The sequence below is a fragment of the Trichomycterus rosablanca genome, chromosome 16, assembly GCF_030014385.1.
Source record: "Trichomycterus rosablanca isolate fTriRos1 chromosome 16, fTriRos1.hap1, whole genome shotgun sequence".
NCBI lineage: Eukaryota > Metazoa > Chordata > Actinopteri > Siluriformes > Trichomycteridae > Trichomycterus > Trichomycterus rosablanca.
In genome coordinates, this window is record NC_086003.1 from 308,806 (window position 1) to 325,000 (window position 16,195).

General features: G+C 43.3%; 1 protein-coding gene across 1 annotated transcript in view; it reads left to right on the forward strand.

Annotated features, from left to right (window-relative positions):
• Window positions 1-1,246: 1,246 nt before the first annotated feature.
• The window catches only part of gabra6b (gamma-aminobutyric acid type A receptor subunit alpha6b), a 23,304-nt gene continuing 8,355 nt past the window's right edge, over window positions 1,247-16,195 (forward strand). Inside the window, exons 1-9 of the mRNA XM_063012062.1 lie at window positions 1,247-1,281; window positions 1,407-1,528; window positions 2,701-2,768; window positions 4,252-4,472; window positions 4,611-4,693; window positions 4,788-4,931; window positions 5,432-5,584; window positions 9,132-9,394; window positions 10,109-10,360. Of these exons, the coding sequence (XP_062868132.1) occupies window positions 1,247-1,281; window positions 1,407-1,528; window positions 2,701-2,768; window positions 4,252-4,472; window positions 4,611-4,693; window positions 4,788-4,931; window positions 5,432-5,584; window positions 9,132-9,394; window positions 10,109-10,360 (1,341 nt within the window). The remainder of the gene's footprint in view (window positions 1,282-1,406; window positions 1,529-2,700; window positions 2,769-4,251; window positions 4,473-4,610; window positions 4,694-4,787; window positions 4,932-5,431; window positions 5,585-9,131; window positions 9,395-10,108; window positions 10,361-16,195) is intronic.

Genomic DNA, 16,195 nt, shown 5'->3' on the forward strand with positions numbered 1-16,195 from the left:
CGGCTAAAGCGGGGAGATAAATGTTTAGGGTTTATTTTCAGCTCGGCTCTGAAATGAAACTCCTCGTTTATGACGCTGTGTTGAGTCGACGTTCTGTGTTCAGTGACGCCCCGTCAGTGTTCTGGCTCCAGGAGTTTTGGAAAGGCAGATTGTGGATCACACACACACACACCGACGTCTCGTTTCAGTCGGCAATACTGAAATCTGTTCCTCTCTGGCTCGTGTTTTGGCGCTCGGATGCTTCATTAAACCAGAGGAGAAGCTGATTGGTCGACGCCCTCACACGGGACGCCAAAACTAACCAGATTTGTGCCCATCAGGAGGTTTAAACCAATCAGCCGCCACAGACGCCGCCAGGCTGGTTTTATACTTGCATGTTTATTCACGTGGGCTCGAAAAATCATCCGGCACTGTTGGTGTGTGTTCATGTCTTTTAAAGCAACATTAGCGTCAGATTTCCTCTCCCTCGCAGTTCCAATTCATCCCACGTTTCAGCCCCTAACTGTAGAGTTTCATCATCAGATTTTGTTCCCTCGAGCCATAACGAGACTCAAAAACAAACCAGAATAAATTAGAGACTCTCGTTAGCACTTTCATACAAGCTTCTCACCAGACTTTGGAGTGTGTCTGTGTGTGGGAATTTGTGCCCATTCAGTCAAAAGATGACAGCGATTGTATGTGTTTGCCATTCATTCCAAAGCTGGTGTAAGGAACAAGACGCCTGGATCCCTGAGCGACCGATAACATGCCACATTCTAAACCCGATCGTACAGCGAGGGATCCGAAACGGTCTGAGCATCGGTCGGTGAACATGTGTAGTCCTGGCCAGCGATCATAAGCACCAAATTGCTGTTGTTTGGCCCCTGAGTGAGGCCCCGAACAAAACAAAGCACCGCTCCATACGGAGCTTAGCAGAGAACCTGCAGAACTACAGAAAGTCCTCCAGCTTTCAAACTCGGATCAACCGGTGTCCTCAGTCCACAATATTATTAATAATTAAGAATAAGTGGTAAACACGCCCCACATATTTTGGGACGGGCGGGTCAGGGGGGTGTGGGGGTGTTTGGAAGGGGGGGGGGGGGTGTAGAATGAGCTGATCCGGCGTGACCGTGCTGAACTAATGGAGTGCGGCCGGTTCTCCAATGGAGCAGAAAGTGCGCCCTGGTACAGCAGCGTTCCTTTATTCCATCAGCCTCAGAGCGAGGACCTCACACACACACACACACACGCAGGACCAGTACGAGCCATGGCACCCACACACACTCTCATCCTGCTCTACTGGTAGGTCTGATTTATCACAATATTCCATCGTCCTCGTTTATTCTGAACTTTTCCATCATCTGAGTGATTTTATAAATTCTTTATGTTATTTTTGTGTATGTTTTTCCCGGCTGCTGATTGGACAGTTGGGTCTCAGTTTGGTGCCGGAGCGTCCCGAACGAGACGCGCGTCTATCTGGACAACATCACCCGAATCCTGGACGGATTACTGGATGGATACGACAACAGACTGCGGCCCGGATTTGGAGGTAAAGACGACAGGAGAATAAATCTGAGGGTCAGAGATCAGATCAGATCAGATCAGATCAGATCAGGCTGATACGGCTTCTTTATATTCATCACACACTCCAAGTCCAAAAGTTTAAGGACACCTGTAATAAACGAGTGATATTTCAGTGGTTTAATGGTTTCTGAACTGGATCCCAGTTTATCGTGGGTTTTTATTAATTTGTCAATTCAGCAGCCTGGACAATTGGTTTGATGATGAGGCTCCACATTAATCTGAGCGTCACCGTATCAGATCTGATTTATCTGATGGTTTATATATCACATATCTGAACATTCAGTAACTGTCCCGCCGTTTCTATATTTTTATTTATTTATATATATATATATATATATATATATTTATATATTTATATATCTATTTATATTTATTTATTTATGTATATATATATTTATTTATTTATATATTTATTTATTTATATTTATTTGTTTATTTATATTTATTTATTTATTCTCCTTTTTTCTAAACTATGGTCTTCAGTTTCATTTGGACATCAGTAGGGTTTATGTTCACGACACCACAGTCCACAGGAAACGGCACGAATTGATACTGAGCAGACTGATTATTAGATTATTATTTTCAGACAGGAAAAGCAAGTCCATTATTTTGTAGTCAGAACAGAAACAGTCCAGCGTGGTGGAGTCACTTAATAAACCAGTTCTGATAAACCAGTTCTGATGAACCAGTTCTGATGAACTAGTTCTGATGAAGCGGTTCTGATGAAGCAGTTCTAATTTGGTGCAGTCAGTTGGTCCTGGAGGGGGGGCAAATACTTTTACACAATTAGTACTAAAGGGGCCAAAAGTTTGTGGACACCTGAAAATCTGCACCAAAACCACGGGCATTACTAAGGGCATCACTGCCCCCCTCAACTCACCCGGGAGAACCGTCCACAAGATTTCGTGAGTGTCAACTGCCAGTCAACATTCTAATTCATCCTAAATGTGTGGAATCAGGTTGTAAGGGAAGGACTTTCATCATACTGCTGCTGGAGAGTCTACAGTGAGTGATGGGCGTGGCTGAACCACCTGAAACAACTCAATAATTATTTATAGTAAGGGTGTCCACATACTTTTGGCTACACAGTGCAAATATTGTGTAAAGTGTTTGATGGTTGTTGTTTTATTTATTCAGGTCCAGTGACGGAGGTTATAACTGATATTTTCGTCACCAGTTTCGGCCCGGTGTCTGACGTGGAGATGGTACGTGAGTAAAATCCAACAGAAACATGATGGCACGGCTGGTAGAGTGGGTGTGGCACAACCATGTGGGTCCTGGGGAGGTGGGTTTGGATTGTGAGGATTTTTTTATATCTGCTCGGGTTTCCTCCCACCTCCCGGACAGTTAGTGGATTGCAGAAGGTGGACTGGCTGGTCAAAATGAGTTTTAGATGTGAGTAAATAAGACGCACTGGGGTTGATTAGCGCCCCCTTGAGGTTGAACCGGTTAAAGTGATTAGTGAAGATGAATGGAAGGTGGAACTTTGGCTCCAGTTGTTATTTGTTCCTGCAGCATGAGAGCCTGACATGTTTTCATTTGTGATGCATCAGGAGCTTTTTTTGGGGGGGGGGGGGGGGGGGGGGGGGGGGGGGGTAGTAATTGGGTGAGTGAATAACATGACGAGCAGGAGGATTCTGATTCTCTGGCTCTGATATGATGGTTCTTCATGATCTTCAGATGTTCAGAAGATAAACGAGTTCCTGACCAGCGCACCATTAATTTTGGGACGATCACGTCTCCCTAATAAATAATCCCATGCCTACTGGGATTTGTGCAGTAATTCTGTAGTTCTCTGAGGTCGGAACCCCTGCAGCTCCTCGAGTCGCGTCCTGTCCTGCCTTCATTATTCTGCCGCCTGGCCTGGACGTCATCAGAGAAGCTTAGAGAGTTTAATCTGGGCAGTAATCTCGCCCGACGAGCGCGGAATATCCTGAAAATCTTGATGTGATATGGTCCGAAAATCCAGTACGGACGAGTCTTCTGAGGCTTCAGGGAGAAGAGAAGAACCCAGACCATAAAATGTTGCTGTTTAGTTCTAATGCATCTCAAATCAAAACTTGTACATAAAATTCTGGAATCATTTTCCACAGTGTTTACATAAAATAATAGTAAAAAAAAAAATTTGTAACACTGCCCTAAATGTCCTCATGTGGGCACCTCATCAGACGCCCAAGGAAGCTGAACTTGCAGGACTTAATGTGCTTCAGGAGCTCTTTTTCTATTCTGGATGTCTCGTTGCTCAGAGGTGATCATCTTCCTCTATGACATTTTTCAACCTGAATGCATCTTTCTTCAGTGTCCAGGCTTCACGCAAATGTCTTACAAAAAAGTACCAGGTTTTTCTACCCTATAGCTCAGAAGGGAGGTGTGAATTACAGTATGATGCCCACCTGCCCTGCCACTCCTGAGCTCTCTCTCTCTTCTATCATCCAGATTTTTCACTTGTATTTCCTTTATTTTTATTAATTTATACAAAATACTTTGTATGTTTTTGAGTTTTTTTTGTGAGCCACACAAACTCCACTCACAAACCTGCAACAGTCAGTGTCCTCAGTTCCCCACGCATTAAAAATTCTCATTAATAGGAACGCTGATGGATCACAGGGGGGAACACGCCCCCGTCCTGACTTTTTTGGAAATATTGCACCTGCTGTATCGATAATAATCCAGATCCGATGATTTCAGGAGTACACCATGGACGTGTTCTTCAGACAGACGTGGATAGACGAGCGTCTGCGCTTCCAGGGTCCCATCGAGATCCTGCGTCTCAACAACCTGATGGTAAGCAAGATCTGGACCCCGGACACCTTCTTCCGGAACGGGAAGCGCTCCATCGCTCACAACATGACCACGCCCAACAAGCTGTTCCGCATCATGCAGAACGGAACCATCCTCTACACCATGAGGTACAGACCCCGAAAACCAGAGAGAGACCGGGACACAGGGTCCACGGGGACGGAGGGGAACTTCAGACACTCTTAAATGATTTAAAGATGAAAGTGTCTTTGATGTTTGTGGTGTCTCCTCTCCTCTCTCCAACCCAGATTAACCATCAACGCCGAATGTCCGATGAGGCTGATCAACTTCCCCATGGACGGGCACTCCTGCCCCCTCAAATTCGGCAGCTGTAGGTCCATCCTAACCTGATAAAATGATTTAAAGTTTCCATCGACACTCCTGTAGACGTTTTCTGACCTGTTTGCTCTCGTCCGGTTCGGTAGATGCCTACCCCATGAGCGAGATCGTGTACACTTGGAAGAAGGGACCCTTATTTTCGGTTGAGGTGCCGCAGGAATCGTCCAGCCTCCTGCAGTATGACCTGATCGGTCAGACGGTGTCCAGCGAGCGACTCAAATCCAACACCGGTGAGTTTTAACTGGGTGGAAACATGAGAAATTATTTATTTACTTTATTATCGGTGATGTTTATCCTGGAACTGTACGGACAAAAGTATTCGGATGCCTGACTCTTCTGAGAGGGCCTCTGAGTATGGGAATTTGTGCCCTTTCAGTTGTATAAAAGATGGCAGCGGTTGTATTTGTACAACTGGGTGCTGATCAATCAGTTGATGTTCCAGTTCATCCCAGAGCTGTTGAGTGGGGCTGAGGTCAGGGCTCTGTGCAGAACATTGGAGCTTCTTGGTCCTTATAGCGGCACAGTCCTTCCCTAAACTGTTGCTGCAAAGCTTGATTGATTTATTACATCTGTTAGTGACTGTCCTGCTGAAACACACAGCAGTTATTCAGTGATTAGAATGGGCGTCCTGATACTTTCGTCCGTGCTCCGGCAGATGCTCATGAGCTCGGCAGCTCGGTGGCCGACACGTGTTTCCTTGTACACATGAAGCTCGTTATCTCTGGTACAGGTGAGTACATGGTGATGACGGTGCACTTCCACCTGCAGAGGAAGATGGGCTTCTTCCTCATCCAGACCTACATCCCCTGCATCATGACCGTCATCCTCGCTCAGGTCTCCTTCTGGATCAACAAGGAGTCCGTCCCTGCCAGAACCGTCTTCGGTGAGTCTGGGGAAACCGGATCCAACCGGATCCAACCGGAACAAACCGGAACAAACTCCCAACATTCCCAGGTAACATCACCTCAGCTCCAAAATTACCCGCACCCTCCTTCTGGAAAAATGGTGCCACCCCGGTTCCAAGACCAGCAAAAAATCCTGGAGCTGTGTTAAGTATTCACGTTTACATCTGCAGCATTTACAATTATACAGTATATAAACCTAACTTGAGCAATTAAGGGGTTGAGGGCCTTGCTCAGGGGCCCAACAGTGCCACCTTGGTCATAACAGGGATTAGCCCAGCAGTTTTCTGATTACTACTCCTGTACCTTAATCACTGAGCCGCTTCCCAACATAATTACTGTAGAATTTTATAACAGTCGGTTGTTGATGTATAACTACAGGAGTCGTGTGTTTGTCTCACCTCATATTTATACCCCAGAGGTACGGGAAGTCAGCTGTCCAAAAGGGTTCCTGAGTCAGATCAGGAACTCCGGGGATGTCCCCCCGTCCAGGATTTATTTGGAACTGGTCCATCTTCTCTCCCTGTAAAGTGCGCTTCATTAATTTAATGGACTTTACTGGACGGAGTCTGAGGAAGGACCTGAATCACTCGCTCTGAGAGACGTCGGATGGAATTGATTGACGGATCGACGCTTCCGGTAACCATAAATAATCTACCGGGCGTGTCCAGCGTGTCGGGAGCGGGAGGAACAAAACAGACGAGGGTTCAGATCAGAGGAACTTAGGCTTAGGCTTGGTAGCTACCAGAACTGGTCTAAGGAAGGATAACCGGTCAACCAGTGACTAGGGTCATGGGCACCCAGGACTCCTGGATCCCACAGGAGAGCTACAGTAGCACAAATACCACCGGGCACCTTCCAAAGTCCTGTGGACTCCATACCTTGCTGGTGTGAGCAGAACCAGACAGTAATAAACTCACAGCTGACGTTCCAGTTCATCTCAGAGGTGTTCGGTAGAGGTTGTGTGCACACAAAACCAATAACAGTGTGGGTGTCCACATACTTTTGGCTTGAGGACTTTGTAAATAAAGTGGAGAGATGTTTAAAAGCTTCAGTGTTTCTGAGAGCAAGAAGCTGAAATGTTGGGCTCTGATAAAAGCCTGGTGTAGCCTCGGGCGCGGCTCTTCCTCGGTTCCTCGTTCTCTGTCCGCTCAGCTTGAACAAAGTGCAGAAGCGTGAGGCGCGGAGCCGGACGAGACGGATGAGACGGACGAGCGTGACGCCGTGGGTCGTTTAAGGTTTATAGTTTACTCTCTTTATTTCAGACGGGGACGCAGCAGAGTTCCGGGTCATTACGAGGACGGCGGGTGTGTAAAACAGCGGCGTGGTTTCGTAACGAGCAGAAACTCGTCAGCTCGTCCTTCAGCCCCCGCCGGCTTTTTATCGTGGTGCGTTCGTTTTTAAAAGGTCGCCGATGTGCTAACGACGCGTTTTACGCTCGGGACGATACGCGCCATAAACACCGAGGACCGAACGTCCACGCTGGTTCATGCTAATCCCACCGGCGTCCTGAGATTGAACCGTAATTGAGATGTACGCACGGCTTGTGTTCTCGTTCAGGGATTTGGAGACCCCTCTGGTACAAACACGGTACTGCAAGTGATTCACAAGGAAATGTTTACGTTAATGCATCCAGCCACTGCAACCCCACCGTGATGAAGGATGGTTGTGTTGTGGTGAGGGTGGTAACGTTAACAAACAAACAAACAACCCTGGAAATGCAATAAAATAATGAGTGTCAATTAAATGTAAAGCTCCCGACCTACAAAATCCAGCATCAGTTCTAGTATCTGGACACTAGGTGGAGCTACATTCCAAACGTTCAGCTAAAAGACTTTCAATAGCTAAATGTATTGGAGTGCTGGGATTTCATAGAGCCATAAAGAAGAGCGTTCACGGTTCGAGACTCTTCATATAAGATTGGACTGGTCCGGACTAGACTAGACTGGACTGGACTGGTCTGGGCTAAATTGAACAGAACTAGACTAGACAAGACTGGACTGGACTGGTCTGGACTAAATTTGACAGGAATAGACTGGATTGGTCTGGACTAAACTGGACTGGACCAAACCGGACTGGACCAGACTGGACAGGACTAGACTAGACTGGACTGGACTGGACTGGACTTAACTGAACTGAACTGAACTGGACTGGACTAAATTGGACAGGACTAGACTAGACTGGACTGGACTGGAGTGGACCAGACTGGACTTTGGCTCCTCATAGTTCCTCAGGTTAACGTGACGTTGGTCTGGTTTGGTGATGGAACAGTCAGGAGAGGTCAGATTTATTAGTTTGGGGATTTTATAGTGGACAGTCTTCAGATAAAGCGACACCCAGGGTCTCCTAGATGATGGTGGAAGGAAAAAAAACGTCCTGAATGATGATGAGGTGAGCTGATGGAGGTTTCAGGTGTAGATCAGTGCCTCCCTCAGGGCATCATCTCCAGAGCTGATGGGATTCCAGCGAGGTGGATTTTGAGATTCTCCTCGTTCCTCTCTGGCTGTTTCTCGTCCTAGAATGGAGATTGTGAGGAAACCTTTTGCCTCCAGAACCTGGTGGGCGATTCCTCACGCTTCTGTTCTCTCTCCTCGTCTCCATGGCACAACGTTCCTCGTGGGTTCTTCTGCCAGATCCACAATAAGCGCTCCACCACATCATCGCTCGTTCCCTCCCACGCATTCTGTCAATCTCACCGTCCCCGTTCTCACCGGCACCACCGAAACGAGCGCCACGCTGTCCTGCCGCCGGGCACGAGCGGGTATAATGGGCGTTGATTCACGGTGGAGTCAGAGGAGCTTCAGGGAACTGATGTGAGAAACGGATTGAATGTTGTGGAGCATCAGAAGTGCAGCGTGAGAATCATCTGATAATGAGCTAACGACGCGGGTTATAACGAGGTTAGGACAATGCTAACGCTGTTACACGCCCGTCGGCGTGTGAAGAATGACTCCAATCTGCATGACAAAGATGCCCAACGCTGCCAGCTTTCAGAGCTGGTACCTCATCACTGGTACCATCCTCCAACCTCTCAGGAACGGCTGATAGCTGATCATTTCTGACTCATGGTTGGCATGCCGGTTCATCTCAAACCTGTACTGGTGTGGAGCTCAATGTGTGCCGACCCAAACTGTTCATTCAGACTCTCCGAGTTCGAATCTCAGCTCTGCTACCGGTCGGCTGGGCGCCACTAGCGGGCACAATCAGCTGCTAGTCTGCTGGGTGGGAAAAGACGGGACTAAAAAGTGGGCGGGGTCGCTGTGTGAGGACCCTGGTTAGTAGCCAAGGCGCCTGTACAGAAGAGGAGGAACGTGGAGATCAGCGCGTGACTCTCCCTGAGTGAGACCGACCTCACGCACCGATCCACCGAAGTACAGGCGGATAAGAAGGGGTCGGAGGGAGAGCGTGTCAGCAGAGGAAGAGGAACTGGATATGACTAAACTGGAAGAAAAATGCAGAAATAAACCAGTACACCATTTTGATGTAACCTTTAACCTTGTTAGTAACTACATCTGTGTTGTTGTTCAGGTATCACCACCGTACTCACCATGACAACGCTGAGCATCAGCGCCCGCCACTCGCTCCCCAAGGTCTCGTACGCCACCGCCATGGACTGGTTCATCGCCGTCTGCTTCGCCTTCGTCTTCTCCGCCCTCATCGAATTCGCAGCCGTGAACTACTTCTCCACCGTGCAGGCCAAACGGGAATGTCGCCGCGCCAACGCCGCCAGCGCCAGCGCCATCCGGACGCCCGTTCTGCCCATCCCCAAGAGCGACGGCAAAGTGGTTTCGGTAAACGTCCTTCTTTTTTAGTTCCCGTTGTTTCCCTGATGACCTGGACTGGACCAAGTGTTCCTGAGGGAACAGGAAGAGTGTTTTTGTTTTCTTTGTTGTTTTTTGTGTTTTTTCTTTGATGTTTTTTGTGTTTTTTCTTTGATGTTTTTTGTGTTTGTTGTTTTTTGTGTTTTTCTTTCATGTTTTTGTGTTTTTTCTTTTTTTGTGTTTTTTTCTTTAATGTTTTTTGTGTTTTTTTATGTTTTTGTTGTTTTTTGTGTTTTTTATTTGATGTTTTTTGTTGTTATTTTGTTTGTTTTTCTTTGTTGTTTTTTGTTGTTTTAAGTGTTTTTGAAATTTTTTGTTGTTTTTTGTTGTTTTAAGTGTTTTGAGTGTTTTTTGTTGTTTTTTGTTTGTTTTTGTTTGTTGTTTTTAGTGTTTTTTGTTGTTTTCTGTGTTGTAGATTTTTTTTTGTGTTTTTTATGTTTTTTGTTGTTTTCTGTGTTTTTGATTTTTTTTGTGTGTTTTTGATGTTTTTTGTTGTTTTCTGTGTTTTTGATTTTTTTTTGTGTGTTTTTGATGTTTTTTGTTGTTTTCTGTGTTTTTGATTTTTTTTGTGTTTTTGATGTTTTTTGTTGTTTTCTGTGTTTTTGATTTTTTTGTTGTTTAGCACGTCTGGAAACTAAAATACTCCCCCCCCCCCCCCATGTTTTTTTTTCTCTCCTCTCTCAGCCGTTGGTGGATCCCGGCGGTGTTCTGAAGAAACGATTAAACTCCGTGTCTCAAATACCAAACGCCGCCGCTCCTGCCAACCTGATGCCCGATGTGCACCAGCAGGGTTCGGACGTGCCCGCTGACGCCATGCTGACGGGCACCAGCATCATCGATAAGTACTCGCGGATCCTGTTCCCGCTCTCCTTCGGTGCTTTTAACCTGGTTTACTGGATCGTCTACCTCACCAAAGACACCATGGAGTCCAGGTGGGTGTGGGTTCCAATAGTTTCATTATTAATGTCCCAGAATAAGCAGATTACTGTGACTGAATACAGTCTGAGCAACTGAAAGTTAGGGGCCTTGATCAGGGGCCCAACAGTGATAACGTCAGTGGTGGGGCTTGAATCTGCGACCTTCTGATTACTAGTTTAGTAACTGTTTACAGGTTTAGGCATTCATTCATACAGACTAGGGCATTAGGTACTAGACTGGTAATCAGAAGGTCGCTGGTTTAAGCACCACCACTGTTGGACCCCTGAACGAGGCCTTTAACCCTCAACAGCCCTTCAATCGTAAATGTAAGTTGCTCTGAATAAAAGTAAACTAACATAAATCATATGCTTGTAATGTTGTGGCAACAGTTTAGGGAAGGCCTGGGCTTGAACCAGCAACCTTCTGATTAACCTTTGAGCTATAAAAGTACGTTATAAAAAGAGCTCTGAACTGGGAACTTCATATGGACTTTTATTCAGCCCTGACCTCAGGCCTACTGAAGACCACAGTTGGGATGAATTGGGATGCCGCCCGTGAGTCAGGCCCTCTATATTTATAAATCGTATTTCTCTGCAAACGCTCCTCGTGTTATTCTGAGATGCTTCTGTAGGTGCAGATTTTTTTGGGGAGGACGGTTGGCGCGGTGCTGCTGTGATGCTGTGTTCCTGGCAGCGGGTACGAGGCCGGATCGATGGGGCACCGTTAGCACCGTTAGCCTTTTCTTTTATGTAAGAGCGCCAGCCTCCACCGGCTAAATACCCGCGGGAGAGAAACTCACACCGACGGATATCGAGCGAAAAATAAAAGAGGGAATTTGAGCGGCTGGATTTACTGACACCCCGTCCTGATGGTTTAATGTTGGAGCTGGATGGAGATTAAGCGCCTTTAATCGGAGCTTTTTATCACCGCCGCGCTACTCCACTGCTCTTACTGTATAGGGTTACCGTGGAAACCTGCAGGATACCCACGCTACCGGGCAGGAGTATCGGGACGCCCCACCGCCAGCTTGTTTATGTTTTATATCGAACTGCTCGTCTATCCTCCGTCCATCCTGTCTTCTAAAGAGCCTTTCTACAAGGGAGTGTGTCTGTGGGGATTTGTGCCCATTTATTCAGTCTATAGGGTTAGAGCTATTCACGTTCCTCTCTCTGAGTTCTGAAGAATGAACGGATCTCTGATGGATGAATCCACAATGATCTTCATTAGGAACGTGGACGTACCCACACGCGCCGGCGTTTCTTTAGCATCTCCAATGAGCCATTAAATCCTGCAGGTGTTAGCATTAGCGCTGCTCCGCGTCTAACCTCCACAGTTTAATCATTTTCAGATAAACGCTCTCTAAATCCTGAACACTCAGGAGGAATGACTCTCACACGCTTCGTTTTTGGTCAGAGATTCTGTTAGAGACGCCGCTACAACCTCAGAGTAATAAAGCTCAATTATTTTCATCACTGTTGTTTATAAATACTGTAAAAATATTTACTTTTATTTATCTGTACCGAATGTCTTGTCCAGGGCCTTGAACAAACCCCAAACACTGGCTATAAAGCACCCTGGTCACATGACCTCACACACACACACACACACACACACACACTCTCAGGCATCATAAAGCTCGTAAAGCTAATAGGTGCACCCTTCAGCACTGTTCGTACGCTCGTCCTCGTCTTTATGATTTTTTATCTCCGTTTATTCGCCGTCGTGCCAAAAAGTGTGAAATTAAAACCCAAGAAACTAGGAATACATTTTATACCAGCACTCCGAAATATAACGTTTTATTGCTTTATATTCATTTATTAACTTTTAAATAAAACCTGGAACATTACGGTGTGTGTGTGTGTGTGTGTGTGTGCGTGTGTGTGTGTGTGTGTGTGTGTTTTACAGGGAGGTGTAAACACCACGTCTACACTGGAGAATCTTAGAGGACAGACGAGAGACGGAGCTGTACTGTGTCTTGTTAAAATATTATAATAATAATAATAATAATAAATAGTAATAATAATAATAAATAAATAAATAATTATAATATAAAATAATATTAATTAAATAAAATAAATAATAAAATATTATTATTTAATAATAATAATTTATTAATAATATAATATTACAGTTAATATAATAATAATATTAAAAATAATAGTTTTTAAAATAATTATAATAATAACAACAACAATAATAATACAATGTAATAATAATACAAATAAAAATAATAACAAATAATTTTAATATAATAATAATAATAAATAAAATAATATTATAAATATATTAGTATTTATTAATATTAAATTAATTAATACTACAGTTAATATAATATTAATATTAATAATAATACTACTACTACTACTACTACTACTACTACTACTAATAATAATAATAATAATAGATGCTTGAGTTGTGCAGTGATCTATGACACTAGCCCACCACCGCTGATATCTGGGTTTGAATCTCAGCTGTGCTATCAGCCGGCCGGGCATCTTCACACACGGCACTGCACAAATCCACCATCTCTAACACAGTGTCTAAATCAGCCAGCAGAGGCCGCTATTACAGCAGCAATGAGGAGCCGGTTCCATCATCTCACCCTCAGGCGCGGCTGATCGTGTCTGTGTGGCCGCCCGGCCGGTCAACAGCACAGCTGATATCTATTTTTATGGATGTATTTATTTATTTATTTTTTTTTACTTATTTATGCATTTATTTATTCATATATATATATTTGATTTATCTATTTATTTATGTATCTATTAATTAATTAATTAAATTATTTGTTTATTTATGTTTGTATTTGTTAATCTATTTACTCATGTATTTTTAATGCCAAAAATAAATAATGATTATAATAACAATAATAATTAAATCTGAAGAATTTTATGATGTTTGATGCATGTAAATCAACTTTCCTCTTCAGCTGGAAGCTTCATCCTGCAGTTTATTGTGAAACGTGTGGAATCGTCGGCTGTTTTGTTTGTTTGTTTGTTTGCTGTTTGCTGATGGATGTTTGATGGTTCCTGGTTCTGGTTTCTCTGCTTCTCTGTGATCTCCTGACCGGTTTATTTCAGTTCTTGGTGAATTATTGAGCACTTTAATGAAAATGTTTCCTCAGTACAGAGTCAGATCTAAATCTACAGCAATAACACACACAGATGATCCAAAACATTAACACCCCCCCCCCCCCCCCCCCCCCCCCCCCACACACACACACAGATGATCCAAAACATTAAAATCCTGCACACTCGGTCCTCTTCTGCAGCCTCTGTGCAGTCTAGGCGGCTGGTTCTAATGTTTTGGCTCTTCAGTCTATTATATTTAACATTAAAACTGTATTTTTGGAGCTTATATTTTTTTAATAGTTGTAAATAATCAGTCTGTTTTATTTGAATGATAAACGATGTTCAGTAGTGAAGAACTCAGGTTGGTTTTTATTTTGTTGTGCTTTTAAATGTGCTTGTAATAAATACATGTGAAATAAAGATTTTTTCTCTGGATCTGATGTTTTTGTCCTCATGTTCTGTTTCAGTCTACAATAAATAAATAAATAAATAACCAAATAAGCAACTCAAAAACCACCCAGATCTAAAAGAAAGCGGCTTTTGGAGCGTAATGGAATATAATATGATATAATATAATTTAATAGAACATAATATAAAATAGTATAATTTAAAATAATATAATATAATATAATATAATATAATATAATATAATATAATATAATATAATATAATATAATATCCTGGGGAACATTATTTATTATTATTAATATTACTATAATATTTTTAGAATTATTATTATAATATTTTTTTAGAATTATTATTATAATATATTTTTTATTTTTTTAGAATTATTATTATAATATTTTATTATTATATTATTATAATTATTATTAATATTATTATAATATCATTATTATTAATAATATTATTTATTATTAATATAATTATAATATTTCTATTTTTTTTAATTATTATTATAGTATTTGTATTATTATATTATTATAATTATTATTAATAGTATTGTTATTTATTATTAGATATATTTTTTATTCTAAATAAAGAGCTGAAGGGAAATGAAACAGAATAAAATCACTGACTCAACCCGTAATCACTGCAGCTCCAGCTGAACAAACACAGATCTGAACCCCCCGTCCAAATACTTTTAATCATCTGTGTGTGAAGCGTGTAAATATTTATTACACATGAACCCGCTTACTCACAGCCATGAGCAATGCAGAGCATCCAATCCACCTTCTGCATGTTGTAGAAAGGAGAGGAAACCAGATTAGCAACAGAAACCTCACACAGACACCAGGACATTTAGTCAACAACGTCCAGGAATGACGATGACCCGTCTGGATCTGTTTACAAAACCTCGTGTTCTCTCCACCATAGAAAAACAACATCCAGACTGGGACCAATGCCAGTCTTTAAACTCTAGCGTCTGTACTGGTATGATTGGGATGTGGGGGGGGGGGGGGGGGGGGTATTAGTGGGTAACCCGTCTATCAGTGCATGTTTAGTGCAAGAATCCACCTTCTGCATGAGTTAAAACAGCATGATTGTATGAGCAGAGAGCGCTCTCAGGTGCTAGTCTGGCTTGTCTGCAGAACAGTCCGGTCGGTGTTCTATTAAAAACCTGCTGTGTTACTATAAATCAGTTGCTGCCTTCAGTCCCAAAACCTATGGAAAGACTACGGAAGACACGGGTGGACACGCCCGGCGTCCCAAATCTTCTGAACCGAAGAGATACAGGAAGGTGTGAGATCATAAACCAGTAAAACCAGTAATGCACTCAGACCTGCTGCACACTAATGGACGTGTGATAGCACACACACACACACACACACACACACACTCACTCACACACACACACACACTCACTCACACACACACACTTACACACACACACACACACTCACACACACACTTACACACACACACACACACTCACACACATACTCACACACACACATACACACACACACACACACACACTTACACACACTCACACACACACTCACACACACACAAACACACACATCAAGTATTTTGAGGTTTTATCTTTTGTTGATGCTCCTGTTACAGTGATGAGAGACACGACGCTTCTGCATAAACACCAACGCACTCACATCACTGTTCATCATCCTGTCATCTCACAGAGTGAGAAAGAGAGTGAATGAGTGAGAGAGTGAGAGTGAATGAGAGAGTGAGAGAGTAAATAAGTGAGAGTGAGAGAGTGAGAGAGAGAGAGTGAGAGAGTGAATGAGAGAGAGTAAGAGAGTGAATGAGAGTGAGAGAGTGAATAAGTGAGAGAGAGAGAGTGAGAGAGAGAGTGAGAGAGTGAATGAGAGAGTGAGAGTGAATAAGTGAGAGTGAGAGAGTGAATAAGTGAGAGTGAAAGAGTGAAAGAGAGTAAGAGTGAGAGAGTGAGAGAGTGAGAGAGAGTAAGAGTGAATGAGAGTGAGAGAGTGAATAAGTGAGAGAGTGAGAGAGTGAATGAGAGAGAGAATAAAGAAGAGAGTAAATGAGTGAGAGTGAATGAGTGAGAGAGTGAGTGAATGAAAGAGTGAGAGTAAATAACAGAGTGAGAGAGTGAAATAGTAAATGAGAGAGTGAGAGAGAATGAGTGTGTGAATGTGAGGTCAAAAGTATGTGGACACCTGATCATAAGCTGGTCGAAATCCCATCCTACTTTAACCATTATAAATGTGTCCTGTTCTTTGCAGCTTTACCAGTCTCCACTCCTCTGGAAAGACTTTCCACAGGATTTGTGAGGTCAGAAGCTCTGGCTCTCAGTCATCATTCCAGTTCATGTCAATGATGTTTAACAGTTCAGGTC